General features: G+C 40.4%; 1 protein-coding gene across 1 annotated transcript; it reads right to left on the bottom strand.

Moving 5' to 3' along the window:
* Nucleotides 1-11,834: 11,834 nt before the first annotated feature.
* On the bottom strand, nucleotides 11,835-15,109 carry LOC112748421 (uncharacterized). Its single transcript, XM_025796660.1, has 2 exons — nucleotides 14,771-15,109; nucleotides 11,835-12,602 (listed from the first exon to the last, which is right to left on the bottom strand). The coding sequence occupies exons 1-2, from the start codon at nucleotides 15,107-15,109 to the stop codon at nucleotides 11,835-11,837; spliced, it is 1,107 nt and encodes a 368-aa protein (XP_025652445.1).
* Between the last annotated feature and the right edge of the window lie 3,431 nt (nucleotides 15,110-18,540).

Here is an 18,540-nt window from a genome sequence, read left to right as displayed (position 1 = left end):
TTGGTCCAAAACAACTGCTCGTTTGGGGGAGGACCATTGGAGGATCCAAATCAACATCTATCTACCTTCTTAAGGATTTGTGACACTGTCAAGTCCAATGGCGTGAATCCTGAAACTTACAAGCTTCTGCTGTTCCCGTTCTCATTAAGGGACAAGGCCGCACAATGGCTTGAAACTTTTCCCCAAGGAAGCATCACTAGTTGGGATGACTTGGTGACTAAATTTCTAGCCAAATTCTATCCACCTCAAAGAGTCATCAGGCTGAAGACTGAGGTGCAAACATTCACGCAATTGGATGCTGAAAATTTGTATGAAGCATGGGAGAGATACAAGGCTCTGCTGAGGAAATGTCCACCAGAAATGTTCACTGAGTGGGACAAGCTACAGAACTTCTATGAAGGACTCACTCTAAAGGCTCAAGAATCACTTGACCACCCAGCTGGAGGATCATTGCAACTGATGAAAACAGCAGAAGAAGCTCAAAATCTTATTGACATGGTAGCCAACAATCAATATTTCTTTGCTCATCAAAGAAATCGCCAACCATCACAAAGGAGAGGAGTAATGGAGCTAGAAGGAGTGGACTCAATCTTGGCTCAAAACAAGATGATGCAGCAGAAAATTCAACAACAATTTGAGCAAATGGCCAAGAGGATTGATAGCCTCCAAGTTGCAGCAGTTAACACAAGCCAACCATCATCCACATGGGGCAAAATGAAGAAACTCAAGAGGAGCAGCAGCAAGAACAAGTCCAGTACATGCACAACCAAAATTCTGGACAGAATGAAGTGTATGGTGACACATACAATCCATCCTGGAAGAACCACCCAAACCTCAGATGGGGAGATAATCACAACCAAAACCAACAACCATGGCAGAGGAACTCAAACCAAAACACTTCAAGAAACAACCAAAACCACAACTAGCAGCAAACTAACCAAAACCCTTACAGAAAACCTCAAAACAACTACCCCAATCCCAACCATTACCAATCCAATAACCAACCCACCAACCAAAATGCCCCCCATCCACCATCCACATCGAACAACCCACCACAAGCATCACCTGAATCTCAAAGACTTACCAACTTGGAAACCTTGATAGACAAAATGTGGAAACACCAGGAAATGACAACCAAGAACCATGAAGCCTCCATAAAGAGCCTAGAGAGGCAAATTGGGCAAATCTCCAAACAGATTTCGGTTGAGAGACCTTCAAACTCACTGCCGAGTGACACAATCCCAAATCCTAAGGAAGAATGCAAGGCAATACAATTAAGGAGTGGGAGAACATTGATGAGCAACAATGACACTACAAAGAAGCAAGTAGAAAGCAGCAAAAGACCAATAGAAGATGAAAAACAAACAAAGGCAGATGAAGCCAAGGATCAAGTTGTGATGCCAAACAAGAGCACTGAGAAACTCAAAGAGAAGAACAACCAACCACACAATTCAAAAGAAGTGATTCAGGGCCAGCAGCAAGTAGAAAAGAGCATCACACCTCCACTACCATATCCCCAGAGGTTCAGCAAAGAGACTAAGGACCAACATTTTCATAAGTTCCTTGAGACTTTCAAAAAGCTGGAGATCAATATTCCCTTGGCTGAAGCACTTGAGCAAATGCCTCTGTATGCCAAGTTTTTGAAGGAGCTTATCAACAAGAAAAGAAGTTGGGACGAGAAAGAGACCATACTGCTTACTGAGGAATGCAGGGCTTTGATTCAAAAAGGGCTTCCTCCTAAGCTTGAAGACCCTGGGAGCTTTTTGCTACCTTGCACCGTTGGAGAATTAACCATCACTAAGGCAATGTGCAATCTAGGAGCAAGTATTAACTTAATTCCCTCCTCTTTGGTGAAAACGCTGCGTATATAGGAAGTTAAACCGGTACAGATGTCTCTACAGCTGGTAGATAAGTCAATGGTATACCCCAGGGGTGTAATTGAAAACCTTCTAGTCAAGGTGGACAGATTCATATACCCTGCAGATTTTGTGGTTCTAGATTCAGATGAGGATGAAAGTGACTCCATCATACTTGGGAGACCGTTCTTGGCCACTGCTAGGGCTATCATAGACGTAGAGCAAGGAGAATTAACTCTCAGAATGCATGATAAGAGTGTCACTCTGAAAGTATTACCAGAAGCGCAGTTCAGTGATGAGAAGAAAGACTATATGGAACTCGACAAGGAAGAATCACAGTTAAAGGAAGAAAGCAACAAGGTGATTCACAGCAACATCCCAAGGCAAAAGATTGTGCAGAAGGATGAAGAAGTTCAAGAGGATGTTGGAATATTAGCCACTAAGAAGAGAGAGCTCCAAAGTAAGCCTACGGCCAGAGAAGAAAGATCAACAAAAGAAAGGAAGAAACACAGAAACAAAACAAAAAGAGGTTGGAAGAACAGAAAGATTCCAACAGAAGGGCTTTCCAAAGGTGATAAAGTGCAATTGATTTATCAACAACTAGGAGCAAGCCAAACAGACTGAGGACTACTACACTGTCAGCAATATACTCTCATTAGAGCATGCTGAAATTGAACACCAAGGAACAAAGAGGAGGATCACAGTCAGGGGAGACAAGTTGAGGCACTACAATCATCAACCACCATAAAAGAAAGCCCCAATGTCAAGCTAGTGATAATAAAAGAGCGCTTGTTGGGAGGCAACCCAACCTGAGGTAGTTTTCTTTTCATAGCTATTTTAATAAAAAGGTTAATTAATTTTATCTATATTGCAAGAAGCTAAGTTTGGTGTTGCACACCAAAACAATCTAAGGGAGAATGAAGGATTCTAAGTTTGGTGTTCCACCAAAATTTCATCATGAAACGCATTCTCACTTTCTGCATAATGCTAGCTTCAAGCATTTAGATAAACTAGTTAACTATTCTGCTGTTTCCTAAGTTTTCAGTTTTATTACTTTTGAAAAAGAAAAAGAGTTTCACACATGGTTAATCTGATGCATGAGAACCATTGGCAAGGTACTAAGTTTGGTGTTCCCACACCAAAGTAAGTTCAAAGGCCCACAAATAAATCATGCATGCTAACCATTTTTCAAGTGCTTGGGGAACAAGCAACTTTCAATATCATTGCAGAGGTCCATACAAGTTTTTTTGGAAGGATTAAGCATCATCAATCAAAGAGATGAAAGAGGAATGTGAAGACCAGCAATGATGATGAGGAAGAGGACAGCAAGTAGACTCCAAAAGGTTGTATTATTCATTATCAGATATTGCTGTGATTGAAAGTTATATTATACCCCTACCTGTCCCTCTGTCTAATATAGTTTTTCTGCAATTCAATAAGCAAGATGCTTGATCATTTACAACACTATCTCCAAAACTTGTTTGCACTCAATAATTCAAAAAAAAATGCATCACATGAAATTTCTTTGAAAAGAAGGGTTGAGAAATTAAACAATTTTGAGGCAAGCAAAAGATTAGGAGAAGTGGTGGTTCTAGTTGTATGATTATGTATTGAGGTTGCATGCTTATGAAAACTTGCATGGGAGCTCATAGGCGGGACATAGAGTTCAAAGAAGTGTTGTGGAGATTCTCAAACATTTATTGATCCAAGAAGCAGCAAACAAAACAAAAGAAAATAAAGAAAATACAAAAACAAAAAGAACATGGCCCAAGGCTCTGAGCATCAATTACTAGGCAGAAAAGAAGAAAGAAACAAGAACTCAAAGAGTTGTTATCCTAATAAATGCTTGTGGTCGAATTGTGTCAAAGAGAGAGGCTTGAGTAAGTAAATCCTTAGGGGTGCTTTAACACCTAATACCTTAAAACCAACTGGTTTATGAGTATTGATTGAAAGCTTATCTAAAGAGCCGCTTTGAGACATGACACTTAGAGTCAAGGCCAAAACACAAGAATCATAAGCTGCTTCAAGGTGATTACCTATAGAGAGATCTCCATGATATTATTTGGATGAAAGTTCTAAGACCTAAGACTCCCAAGATGTAGGGACTAGTAAGCACTAAAGCCCTTGCATGAGCATGTAATTCAGAGTTCACCCCACTGTCACTTAATCACTTCACTCACAGGACCCTACAAGTTATTTTTCAATCCGTCTTAATTAAAAGAACCTTTGAGCATAAGTCCTTTCTTGCTTGGGGACAAGCAAGCTTTAAGTTTGGTGTTGTGATGACAAGTTATCTTAGCCTAGTTTCACTAGCCTTTTTCTTTTGTTTTCAATTGATTTTATGCACTTTCTTAAGCCATAAGCAAGCCAATTGGGTAGATTTCCATGTTTCCTTTGATTTAATCAACCATGGATGAATTAATGCAATTTCATGAGATTTTATGCTATAATTGTCATATATTATGAAAGAATAACAAACTCATGATTTTGAGCAAAGCTTTGATGTGTTTGGTTGATTGATGATAGGTGAAAAGAGTTTTGAAGAAGGTTGAAGAAAGAAGGAATGGCTAGGAGCAAGAGAGAACAAAAAGTTTGAGCCAAAGTTTGCCTCAAACTTTAGCTCAAACTTTTAAAAGAGTTGAAAACATACCAGAGGAAAAAAGCTTGAGCCAAAGTTTGCCTCAAACTTTAGCTCAAACTTTTGGAAGAATTGAAAACACTCCAGAGGAAAAAAAGCTTGAGCAAAAGTTTGCCTCAAACTTTAGCTCAAACTTTTGGGGGAAAAGCTAGAGCCAACGTTTGCCTCAAACTTTTTGGCAAACGTTGGCATCACAAAACCAACACCCTGGAGGAGAAAAGTTTGCGCCAACGTTTGCCTCAAGCTTTTTGGCAAACGTTGGCGCCACACACATTTACAAGGAGGCCAACGTTTGAGCAAAAGTTTGACCTCAAACTTTGGCTCAGACGTTGGTAGCAGCAAGCTTAAGCCATCTGGTATAAAAAGTTTGAGTAAAAGTTTGCCTCAAACTTTTACTCAAACTTTTATGATTTCAACCCGGTTCACAATGGATCTTTCTCCAACTCCAAGAGCAATCAACCAAGGCCTTTATCAACCCAATTCCATCAAGAACAAAGGCCTAATTCAAGGCTTGAAGACCATTTGAGGAAAGTGTATAAATAGCTTAGGATTTAAGTTTTCGGAGAGTTTTTCCTTTGGCATTTTTGAGAACACTTACAGTGGAGAGCACCTTGACATTTTGGCATTGTTGTTTTTAGAATTCAAGAGAATTAGGGAGGAGAATTGATCTCTCTTCTTCCTTGTTCTTGTTTGAGCACTTCTTACTTTTCTTGTTTCGGATCTTGGGTGGAGAATTGAAGAAATTCTGTTTCAATCTCACCTTGGGATCTTGTTTAATTTTCAGCATTGAGTTTCCATCTCTGTTAATTGCTTCTTCTTCTACTCTTCTGAAATTTACATTTCTTTATTTCCTTTGCAATTGTTCTTGCTGGATCTAGGAAGGCAGTGAGATCTAGAATTGGCTATCTAGTCTCTTGAGTCCTGAGATCTATAGCTTTTAATTTCAATTTCCTTGTTTCGTTGTCACACCAAGCTTATTCTCATTTTCATTTAAGATCCAGTTTAATTGAATCCATCTTTTACATTCCTGTCTGTTGAATTTTTCTTTTCCTTGTTTAATTTCTGCAAATCCAATCCCCAATTCCCTTTACGATTCAAGCCATTTACATTTCTTGCACTTTAAGATTCTGCAATTTACATTTCTTGCATTCTAAGTTTCTGCCATTTAATTTCTTGTTCTTTAAGATTCAGCACTTTATTTTCTGTTCTCTTTAATTTCATGCAATTTACCCATTCCCTTTACTTTCCATGCAATTTAAATTTTGTTAATCACAAATCACTCAACCAAATCTTGATTCGCTTGACTAAATCAACCACTAAACTGAAATTGCTCAATCCTTCAATCCCTGTGGGATCGACCTCACTCCCGTAAGTTATTATTACTTGATACGACCTGGTGCACTTGCCGGTGAGTTTGCGTGTTTGGAATTCGTTTTCCGAAAATACACATCAATCGCTATCTTCATTGTAGGTGCCGGTGGAAGTGGAAATTTCTGGTTCTTCCATAGATGGTGCTAGGCAACTTAGAAGTTTCTTGACAAAAGTGTATCGGCGTTGGTTTCGCCGCTCATAATGATCGAGCTTCTTATGGAGGTCCTCTATGTGTTGCAAGGATGATTTTGGTAATACGGTTGAAGTGGTAGGAGTGCTCATAGGGATGGCTAAATTTGGATCCTCGGTGACTGTCGGAGGGTTGAGGTATCTCCCGGTTGGAACAACATTGCCGTCCATCAGGATCATGGTCCTCCGATCCTTAGTCTCTCGGGGGACACCGACTACGGCAACTAAGTCGGTCACTAAAGCAGGGAAGGGTAGGTTCCCTTTAGCATGGATGCGGCCTATAGCCTGGCGAATGAGATAGGGAATATGCACCGGCCTCTCTGTGAGGACACACCAAACTAACAAGGCTAACTCGGCAGTGATAGATTAGCCATGGGTGCTTGGGAGCACATAGTGGGCTAGAATTTGGGCCCATGCCTGAGCCTCCCTGGTGAAAAAATGTGCGGTGATGCCCTTGGGCTGCGGTGTCATCCTTCCTCGAATCCAGAATGATTTGGGTATGGCAATGACCCTGAGGACGGCATCCCAGTCAAACCCATATTCGCATCCTGCCGACAAAATATCTTGATATGCATCAACCCCTTCCGCTAACGGTCTGGTATTAAGCACACTTTGAATGGCCTCCTCTGTGATGGAAACTTGTCTTCGACGTACAAATACCGATGTAAGGGATGATGAGTGGTAATTGGTGTAAAATTCCACCACCCAGGACAAGTTGGCTTCGTGTGGCTTCCTTAATAGGAACTCCCATTGCCGCTGCTCGATGCGGGGCATCACAAGCGGAATGACATGAGTCGGAGGGGCTAGAAGAGGCTCTGCATGATAGTTCCTTTCTTTGATCAAGGGGTAGAAAAGTTCCCAGTATCGGTTGGGGAACTTGTTTGGATCCCTTGCCGGGTTGTCGTTTTCCAAAACATTAATGTTAGCAATGCTCCTTATCTTATTGAGGAGGGGTTTGGCTCTAGGCGCTTGGTGTGCTTTGTTAGTAGACCAGGGAGGTACCTTCTTGGATGCCTTTCCTTGGTCTCTCTTGAAAACCATCCTAGAAAAGAAGGGAAAGTGGCGAAATTAAACTCAAAGAGGCACCGAGAAATAATAGTCACGCAAGTGATAAAGCATAGGAGAATAGGCATCTTAGATACATGACAGCTGCAATATGTAACTAAGGCAATAATGAATACCATGGCCAAACACTAGCATGTGATGTAGGAGTGATATAGGAATGCAAGCAAGAAGCATGAGGAGCACACACTCTCAACATCAATAACAAGAGATAAGAGTTAAGGGATGGGCATGTAAAAATAAAGCAAGAAAAGTAGTAAGCTCAACGCACATATGAACAAGCATGTGAATGAGAAAGAACACTAAGTCAAATTTAACTCAAAAAGTCATGTATGCCTTTCATCAAACACTTGGTGTGCATCCCTTTTTGTGATAAGATTAGAGCAAAGGTGACAATATAACATCCCATAAAGCATAACCAATCATCATAACATACCACACATTCCAAAGAAAAGCAATTAAGACAATCCAACTCATCAGTACAAGAGTAATCCCCACTTTTAACACCCATAAGAAAATGGAAAAGAAAGAAAATCCAACAAACAAACAAAACATAAATGAAAGCTAACTAAGAGGAAGAGTAAGGGAATGCAACTAATGAAAGGAAGAAAGAGAAGAGAGGGATAAACAAGAAAAAGGAAAAGTGAGGAATACCTTGAGAAGAAGAAGAGAATTGGGGTATGTAAGTGAGAGAGGAGGTATGAGAGAGGAGAGGGGAAAGAGAGGTGTGGGACCACCGGAGGTGGTGGTTGCCGCCGGTGGAGGGTGGAAGAGAGGTGGTAGAAGAGGTAGGAGGGGGAGTGGGAGTGGAGAAGAAGGATGAAGGTAAGAAGAGGGAAGAAAATTGAAAGAAAGAGAGGCGCACTTCAATGTAATTGGGCCGCGAGACCGGCGCGCGCGCCATGCACACGTGCGCGTGCATGGGCAAAATATAAAAGGGACGAGGGCGAGCACAGGGGGTGATACGCAAGGGTGCGCGCGAGCGTTAGGTGCACTTACACGCGTGTCTCGGTTGTGCCCCCAGCACAATGTGGGCACAACTTTGGCTCAACTCTCGGGAAGAAGTACTAGAAATTGAAGTAACACAATCGGCGCGGACGCGCACGATGCGATTATGCGTCGATGTGCATATCGTCCGAGGGATGCGTGCGCGCCAGGTGCGCGCACGCGTGAGTTGAGTCAGGCGTGAGGCACAGTGTTAGCCCAAAATTATCACAACTCTCTCTAAAATGGACCAGAAGTGCAGATGGCACCATCGGCGCGTGCGCGGCTAGTGCACATACGCGTTTTTTGCGCGATTAGGTCATGCACGCGTGACTTGTGTTGTGCCTGGGGCTCAGCGTTAGCCTAAAATTGGCGCAACTCTCTGGAAAATGAGCCAGGAGCTGTGAGTGGCCTATGGGCGCGTACACGCATAGTGCGTGCACGCCCTCCCCCCCCCCCCCCCTTTTTTTTTCTTTAAAGGCATGAAGAGTGCATAATTATCAAGAATTTAGTGGGCAAACAAGCCAAAGGGGTCAAAAACACCCAAAACTCCATGCAATACCTAAAGATGGGGTGTTTTTCTACCACACAATCAATCCATCGATTGAAAAATCAATGCAAATCTTCATGAACAATATATCTAAGGTGGTCACAATCAAATCTAATGAAAACAAAAATATAGCTAAGCAATCACAAATTAATGAAGAATTCAAGAACTATATACAAAAGGTGCAAAAAGATAGATCTCACTATGGTGGGGTGTCTCCCACCTAGCATTTTTGTTTAATGTCCTTAAGTTGGACTTTCATTAGCTCATTGTTCTTTGCCAAGAGGTGCATCTTCCAAAAGGAATACCTCAATCTCCTTGTTGATTTTCATTTGCTCACCATGATACAACTTGAGACGGTGCCCATTGACCTTGAAGATATCGGGACTTGAGGGATGGCACAAATGGTAGACTCCATAGGGTTCCTCTTTCTCTACTTGATATGGGCCTTCCCATTTTGATCTTAGTTTTTCGGGCAACAATTTCAATCTTAAATTGTAAAGGAGGACTAGGTCACCGGCTCTAAATTCTCTTCTTCTTATGTTCTTGTCGTGCACGGCTTTTATTTTCTCCTTGTAAAGTCTCGAGTTCCCATAGGCTTCCAATCTTAGACACTCTAATTCCACTAGTTGAAGCTTTCTCTCAACTTCGGCCCCACCCAAACTTGGATTGCACTCCTTGACGGCCCAATATGCTCTATGCTCTACCTCCACCGGTAAGTGGCAAGCTTTGCCATACACCAACCGAAAGGGGCTCATGCCAATTGGTGTCTTGTATGCCGATTGGTAGGCCCATAATGCATCGGTGAGCTTGGCACTCCAATCTTTTCTATTAGGCTTCACAATCCTCTCCAATATGCATTTAATCTCCCGATTGGAAACCTCGACTTGGTCGTTTGTCTGTGGGTAGTAGGTCGTGGCCACTTTATGTATGATGTCGTATTTCTTCATTAGCCCTTCCATTCTCCTATTGCAAAAATGTGAGCCTTGGTCGCTTATGATTGCTCGTGATGACCCAAATCTACAAATGATGTTATTTCTCACGAAGGAAAGGACCACTTTAGCATCGTCCGTCCGGGTGCGTATCGCTTCCACCCATTTGGACACATAATCAACGGCTAGTAGAATGTAGAGAAAACCATTAGAATTTGAGAATGACCCCATGAAGTCGATACCCCACACATCAAAAATATCACAAAATAGCATGGTTTGTTGGGGGATTTCATCCTTCTTGGAGATATTACCAAATCAAAGGCATTGAGAAGAAGATATACAAAAAAGAGAAGAGTCCTTGAAAAGAGTTGGCCACCAAAATCCACAATCTAAGATTTTTCTTGCCGTTCTTTGAGGTCCATAATGGCCTCCTCCTTCGGAGGAGTGGCAAGCTTCCAAGATTGAGTGGAATTCGGTTTGTGGAATGCACCTCCGAATTACTTGATCCACTCCACATCTCCAAAGGTATGGGTCATCCCACACATAGTATTTGGATTCGCTTTTTAGCTTATCCCTTTGATGTTTGGAGAGATTAGGAGGAAAGGTGCAAGACACCAAGTAATTCGCAATTGGTGCATACCAAGGAATAACTTTCGAGATTTCTTGCAAGCCCTCAAAGGGAAAAGATTCATTAATAGGAGTGGTATCGCCTTTGGTGTGTTCAAGGTGACTTAAGTGATCCGCCACTAGGTTTTGCGAACCACTCCTATCTTTAATTTCTAAGTCTAATTCTTGCAACAATAAAACCCATCTAATTAATCTCGGTTTGGATTCCTTCTTAGCCAACAAATACTTTAACGCCGCATGATCCGAGTACACTACCACCTTGGAACCAAGTAGATATGCTCGGAACTTGTCCAAGGCAAAAACTATTGCCAATAGTTTTTTTTCGGTGGTAGTGTAGTAGGAGTGGGCTCCATGTAGTATTTTTGATGCATAGGTTATGACATATGGATTCTTAACCTCGCGTTGTGCTAGCGCGGCTCCCACGGCAAAATTTGAAGCATCACACATTATTTTGAATGGCCGACTCCAATCTGGCCCTCGCACGATGGGAGCTTTGGTCAATACTACCTTGAGCTTGTCAAAATCCTCCATGCACTCCTTGCTTAGGTCAAACTCAATGTCCTTTTGCAACAATCTTGAGAGAGGCAATGCTACCTTACTAAAGTCCTTTATGAATCTCCGATAAAATCCTACATGTACAAGGAATGAACGGACTTCCCTCTCGGAAGAGGGGTAGGGCAAGCTAGATATAACATTGATCTTTGCCGGATCCACAGAAATACCATTTTTGGAAACAATATGTCCTAAAACAATGCATTGCCTAACCATAAAATGGCATTTCTCAAAATTCAAGACAAGGTTGGATTTAGTACATCTTTCCAAAACTTTTTCAAGGTTATCCAAGAAATGATCAAAAGAATCACCATATATCGTGAAGTCATCCATGAATACCTCCATGCATTGCTCTAGAAAATCCGTAAATATGCTCATCATGCACATTTGGAAAGTTGCCGGTGTATTGCATAGGCCAAATGGCATACGCTTGTAGGCATAAGTTCCAAAGGGGCAAGTAAATGTTGTTTTTTCTTGGTCTTCTAGAGCAATATGTATTTGGAAGTACCCTGAATAGCCATCTAGAAAGCAATAATAAGGTTTACCGGATAATCGATCGAGCATTTGATCGATAAACGGAAGTGGAAAATGATCATTTCTAGTGGCCGAGTTCAACCTTCGGTAGTCTATGCACACCCGCCAAGAGTTTTGCACCCTTGTTGCTATAAGCTCCCCGCTTTCATTCTCGATTGTGGTTATCCCGGATTTCTTTGTCACAACTTGAACGGGACTCACCCATTCACTATACGAAATGGGGTAGATGATGTCCGCCTCTAGTAACCGGGTTACCTCCTTCTTGACAACCTCTAAAATGGTAGGATTCAATCGTCTTTGAGGTTGTCGAACGGGTCTAGCTCCTTCTTCTAAAAAGATTCGGTGCTCACACACTTGGGGACTTATCCCCACTAGATCCGCCAAGCTCCACCCTATTGCCCTTTTATTCTTCCTCAAAACACATAGCAACTTCTCTTCTTGTTGAGGACTTAGTTCCCTTGCTACAATCACCAGGAACTTGTGGGCTTCATCAATGTATGAGTACTTTAGGTGGGGCGATAGTGGTTTCAACTCAAGCTTTGCTATTGACTCGACGCTTGAACTTCTTCACTTGGGTCTTCACCATTTTCTTCAATCACATGTTTCTCATCTAGCTTTGCATAATGCACTTCGGCCACAATGTTGTCAATTAAGTCACACCGGAATATGGAATGGTTCTCCGGTGGGTGCTTCATTACTTCTTCTAAGTTAAAACTCACGACTCTCCCATCTATCTCGAATGAGTAGGTTCCTGAATAGACATCCAACTTGAATCTAGAGGTCCTCATAAAGGGCCTCCCAAGTAGGATAGATGATGTCCTTTCGGATTCACTTGGTGGCATCTCAAGGATATGAAAATCAATTGGAAATACCAAACCTTTTATGTTCACCAACACATCTTCCGCGATACCCGTCACCGTTATTATGCTCTTGTCTGCCAAGACAAACCTAGCCACCGACCGCTTCAACGGTGGGAACTTCAATATATGATAAACGAAAAGAGACATGATACTGACGTATGCGCCAAGGTCGCACATACAATCGATGAACTGAACTCCATCAATGATACAAGAGACTAAGCACGGGCCCGGATCGACGCACTTTTCCGGGATGGCTCCTACCAAAGCCGAAATAGAGCTCCCCAACGAAATAGTTTCAAGTTCATGGATTCTATCTTTGTTCATATAGAAATCCTTAAGAAACTTCGCATATTTAGGCACCTGACGTATAGCATCAAAGAGAGGGATAGTTATCTCCACTTTCTTGAACATATCTACCATTCTTGGGTCAACTTCTACGCGCTTCTTAGTCTTTCTTGCAAATGTAGGAAATTACGAAATATTCTTATGCCGGTATAGAAATTAGCAATGAATCCAATCGTGAGTATAGTCTAACCGACATGCAAATATCGCATCAAAAAATTCTAAAATCTATGACCGAGAGAATTAGTCCCGGGTCGTCCTCCCTAGGAATTACCTTAGAATGCACATTATTGATTAGAAAGTATTTTGTGGTTTTGAGAGTTGGTGCGAGAATTTAAACTAGAAAAAATAAACAACAATTAATTGAGATAAAAGCCTTTGCCAAGGGTGAGTATTGGAAGTTTCATCATTGTAGTTTCCTTCACTTGTAATAAGAATTGATTATTGCTTCACTTAGTTAACCCCCTAATAATAGAGGAAAGTCAAGTGAAAGTAACTAACTTGATTCACAAGTCCAAGCCTAACCCTAGGGAAGTCTAGCTTCAGTGCACTCCAAGTCAATTAGTAATTCTCAATTCCTAATCAACAATTAATATCCACTTCACAAGTGTCTCCAATAACTCAACCCCTAAGCCAATTAAGAGAAATCTACTCCATAGCTAGGGTTGTCATTTTCACAAACAATTGGTAGGCAATCATAGAAGACATGGTGAAATTGAGAGAAAAGAATTGAATTAAAGCTATCTAATTCAAGTAATTATCAACAATCAAGCAATTGAATGAAATTCCTCAATTCATTAATCAAAAGTCAAAGTAACAAGATCACAAATCTAGATCCAAGTGCATGAATCAAAAGAACACTAATTGAGAGTAGAAGAAGAGTAGATCTACAACTTGTATCAAAGTAAAAGTGAATTAGCAATGGATCTCACCAAGAAATCAAAGGAGAATTGCAATGGAGAAAGTAAAATCCTAGAGAGAAGGTTGAGTTTCTCTCTCTAAAAATAAAATGTAACTAACTCCCCAAAATATCTCTAAGAATCTCTAATATCTAAGAATCCTACCCCAAAACAGGGCTTGCCCATGCCTGAAATCGCTGGTCACGTTTTCTTCTTAAAAGTCACGTGCGGCTATCGGCGCGTACAGCCACAGTACGCGTACGCGCCCCTAGGGCGTTTTGCGATCCACGCGCAGGCGGGCAGTGCGCGCGCGTCCAAGGATTTCTGGACCAGACATATAAGCGTGCCAGCTTCTCGTTTCGGCTCCACTGCGCCGGCTCTGAGGGTGCACATCCGCGCGTATGCGTACGGTGCGCATACGCGCCCATGCACAAATTCCAAAACTCTAATTTTTCCATGCGCCTTCCTTTAATGCATGCTTCCTTCATCCCTCTTAGCCATTTTTGCCCTATAACTTCTGAAACCACTTAACAAATGGGTCACGGCATCGAATGGTAATAGAGAAGGATTACGATATATCAATTTTTAATGCAAAAGAAGCATGTTTTCATCTATGAGGCAAAATTAGGAAGGAAACACAAAATTATGCATTTTTATATGAATAAGTGTGGAAGATCATTGATAAAACCCTCAGAATCTATACTTGACAACCCTAAAAACGGGGTTTATCAGTAAGCTATTTAACAAAAATAGTTAGGGAGCAAAATAAAAGAAAGCATTAAAAACAAAGAAATGACTAAAGCAACGAAGAAAGTAAAAAAAAGTCAAACCAAAAGAAAGATAAAACTGCAGAGGCATTATGATTATGCAGACAAGTGGTGTTGCTGAATAAATTGTATAGAAAATAAGAGGCACACCAAACTTAGAATCTTAGTGTGACACTTTCATTTTTGATTTGATACAATCATCCAGAAAGATTGAAAACAAATTGTTGCATGGCAACACCAAACTTAGAATGTAATCATATGCCAATTTATTGGAATTTAAAACAAAACAGACAGAGAAAATAAACAAAGCAAAGGAATGAAATGTTACCTAAGGTTGGGTTGCCTCCCAACAAGCGCTCTTTTAGTGTCATTAGCTTGACATGTTCTTCACTTTCTTCCTCTTCTTCCAGTTTGTTAAGAGGAATGACCTCAAGGGGGGAGAAGATTCAGCTATTGTCCCCTGTCTTGGTCTCTCCTCAACAAGCTTCCTTTTGTTAATGGCTTGATTGATCTTGCTTGTTGGATCAGGGGTAGGATCGGTGCTCTTGTTAGTTACCTTCACTTCTTGGATATTAATACTTGGTGGTTGTGTGATGGTTGGAGCATTAACTTCATCCAAAGCCTGTTGAATTGATGGTTCAATGAACCCTTCTTCTATGCAGCTTTCTGCTTCAATTAAGTGTGAACTTCCTTGATTGTCTTCCTCCATTTCCTCTTCATAATTTTCCATTGAGTCCTTTGGGATGGAATCTTCATGTTCCATTGTTACTTCAATTAGCCTATGTGGATATGGAATCCTTGGCTCATATACCTCCACCACCTCATTCTCCCTTGAAGTTTCATTTGATACATGGACCTCTTCTTCCTCTTCTTCACTCACAGTTTGTTCTTCACCCTTACCATTTGGCAATCCTAAGTTTCTCCTTCTTTGCTCCAAATGCCCATCCATCTTCTTGAAGAGGATTTCTTTCCATGATTGTTTGTGTTTTTCCAAGAGTTTTCCTTGTCTTTCAAAGACTTGGCATCGGCTTTCTAAGGATTCTTTGGACCATTGAAGGTAATCCTCAACTGCTAGCTCAAGAGATGAGGGTTAAGAGTAATTTTGGTGACATGGATGTGTTGTGGTGAAGTTGTGTTGAGGGGTGTGGCATGCGTTTTGTGAGTTGTGGAATGAATTTTGTGATTTGTGGGCTGAGTTGTATGGATCTTGGAGGAAACTTTGTGTTGAGGAAAAATCAAGTGATGAAGAATTTTCAAATGAGAAACTAGGAGGTGAGGGTGGATAATTTTGCATGAATGAATTGAAGGTTTGCTCAAGTGATGATGGCTCTTGATAAATGGAGTATGAACTGTCAATTGCTTTCTGGTTTTGATCCTCCTATCCACAATGTGAATCATTGTAGAATTCATCAGGGTGTGGATCACTTTGTGGCATTGGGGGACAATCTTCCATGAATTTATTGAAAGAAAAATCAAGAGATGATGTCTCTTGCTGAATATCATATGGAGCATTAAAATTTCCTTCCCAGCCATAGTTTGTGTTAGTGTCATAACAGTATGATTCACTTTGTGGCTCTGGGAGAAAATTCTTTTCACTTGATTGTTCACACTCTTGTTGATATGCACAGACACCATGAGGATAATGACATAAATTATTTTGTAGTTCTGGACAGTATCTCATGTAATTTTCTTGATCAATTTGTGGCTCTGAAGCATATCTCCATTGATTGGAGTGCTCAGAATCTGTGATTTCTTGGTGATATTTTCAGCCACCATTAGAGATTGGTGATGGTGGGTACTATCCCATAAAATCTGTTTGAGTATAAGATGAGTTGAACTCCATTTGAATTTTGCGAAACACATCACCAATTAAAATCGAAATTCATGTCTCAGATGAGATTTGCTTAATGAGGCAAAAACACAAACACCTTGCTATCAGCTTAAAACAGAAAACAAAAACAAAGAAAATGCTTAATCTAGACTTCTCACCCACTTATCATTGTCGATCTATATCAATCCCCGGCAACGGCGCCAAAAATTTGATGGGTGAAAATTAGATTTCCACACAAACTCACTGGCAAATGTACCGGGTCGCATCAAGTAGTAATAACTCACAAGAGTGAGGTCGATCCCATAGGGATTGATGGATCAAGCAACTTTAGTGAGTGATCAGTCTAGTCAAGCAGACAGTGATGGATTAAATGAAATTTAACTAACAGAAAGGAAATTGCAAGGAATTTAAAGTGTAGAAAATAAATTGACAGAATCTTAAAGAGCAAGAAACATACATTGCATCAAATGTAAAGGGAATTGGGTGCAGGAAAATTAAAGAAAGCAGTAGATCAAGCAATCGAAGAGAACTCAAGAACAAGTAACATGAAATTTAAATTGCATGAAGATTAAATCAGATCGAATCATGAGCAGAATTGTAAAGTTGCAGAGAAATAAAAGTACAGAAGATGGAAATTGCAGGAAAGTAAATTGGGAGCAATATAAACAGAAAAGTAAAATTGTAGTAGAAAAGGAAATTGTAGCAGAAAAGTAAATTGTAGTAGAGAAGTGTAAGCAATGGAAATTTCATAAAGCTGAATTGAATTCTGAAATGTAGAGAGTGCAGAAAATAAAAGTATATTAAAGAGCCGTCTACTCTACTCTTACTCCTACTCTTACTGCTCTCTATTAGAGCCAGCCTTCCCTTTTTCTAACAGAATTAAAGCCTTTTTATAGGCATTCCTAAATTACAAATGAAATTCAAATTAAAAACAAATTACAATTAAATGTAAAATTCCTATTCTAGATGATCCTTGTGCCTTTGAGTGATGTCAATTGGACTCTGCTTGCTTTGGGGCTTCAATGAGCTTGAATTGGAATTAATTGAACCAAAATTCAACTCCCAGGAGAACGTAGCATTTTAAAATTGAGCGCAGCGTTCATTCACCCACGCGTACGCGTCCTCTGTGCGTGCACATACTTTTTGCATTTTTGCCCATCGATGGGTACGCGTCACTGATAAACCCATATTTCATGAGTTATTTTATGCTTGATTTGAGTGATTTATTCAATCCTTCACCCACTTATTCATATTAATTGCATGGTTTTACTTTCCCTTCCCTATTATGTGATGTATGTGAAAAACATGTTTCCTATGCTTTAATAGTAATCATTTTAATTACCTTTATTTCCATTCGATGCCGTGATTAGTGTGTTGAGTAGTTTCAGAATTTTTAAGGTAGAATGACTTAAAGGATGGAAAAGGAAACATACAAAAATGGAAGGAAAGCACAGAACGGAGTTTTGAAGAAACTGGTGTTCACGCGATCGCATGGACGACGCGATCGCGTGCCAGAAGCGAAGAAGCAGCGACGCGGCCGCATGACCGACGCGACCGCGCGCCTTAAGTAGAACACATACGACGCGAACGCGTGATTGACGCGACCGCGTGGCAAGGAAAAGCTTCGGATGACGCGACCGCGTGACCCACGCGGATGCGTGACAGAGGCCACGTACCAGAAATTACAGAACACGCCCCCAGCAAATTCTGAAGCCCTTTTTGGCCCAAATCCAAGTCCAGAAGGCATAGACCAGAGGTTATAAAGTGTGGGAATGCATCCATTCAGAAGGAGTTGGCATATTTTATTTTTTCAATGATTTAGATTTAGTTTTGAGAGAGGTTCTCTCTTCTCTCTTTCTTTGGATTTAGGACTTCTTATTTTTAAGAGTAACTCTCAATCCAGGTTTTATGTTTCTTTTCACTTTATTTATTTATTTCAGCACTTGAGTTGAATATTTACTTTTATAATTGAATCTATGAATTCTTCCATGTTACAGATTGTTATTTGAATTAATAATAATATTTGAGGTATTTTCAGTTTATGATTGTTCTCTTTGATTTAAGTTATCATTGTTTCCAAATTGAAGATATTTTATTCCAACAATTTACATTTCCCCTTTCTTGGTCCTAGTTAAGAAATCAGTAACCCAACAGTTATCAAACTCAACATAATTGATAATCGTTATCTTGCTAATTGAACTGAACTTCAGTAATCCCCACTTTTTCTTAGGAAATAAATAGGATTCAAAGGTCAAATTAATTAGTCCCTTGACTTTCCTTTGCTTTAGCGAAGGTTGACCAAGTGGAATTTAGATTCAACTTTCATTATTGTTGAGAGAGATAACAAAGTGGACTTCTAATTTCTCTTATCTTGCCAAAATTTGCTTTACAGTAATTATTTATTTTAACTGCCATTTACTTTACTTGTCATTTAAATCACTTGCTTCTCACCTCCTAAACCCGATTACAACCTTTATAGCCAATAATAAGAACATACCTCCTTGCAGTTCCTTGAGAAGATGACCCGAGGTTTAAATACTCGGTTATCA

Source organism: Arachis hypogaea, chromosome 15 (genome assembly GCF_003086295.3).
Source record: "Arachis hypogaea cultivar Tifrunner chromosome 15, arahy.Tifrunner.gnm2.J5K5, whole genome shotgun sequence".
Taxonomy (NCBI): Eukaryota; Viridiplantae; Streptophyta; class Magnoliopsida; order Fabales; family Fabaceae; genus Arachis; species Arachis hypogaea.
Note: the sequence above shows the minus strand (reverse complement) of the source record. Positions and strands in the feature narration are given on the sequence as shown.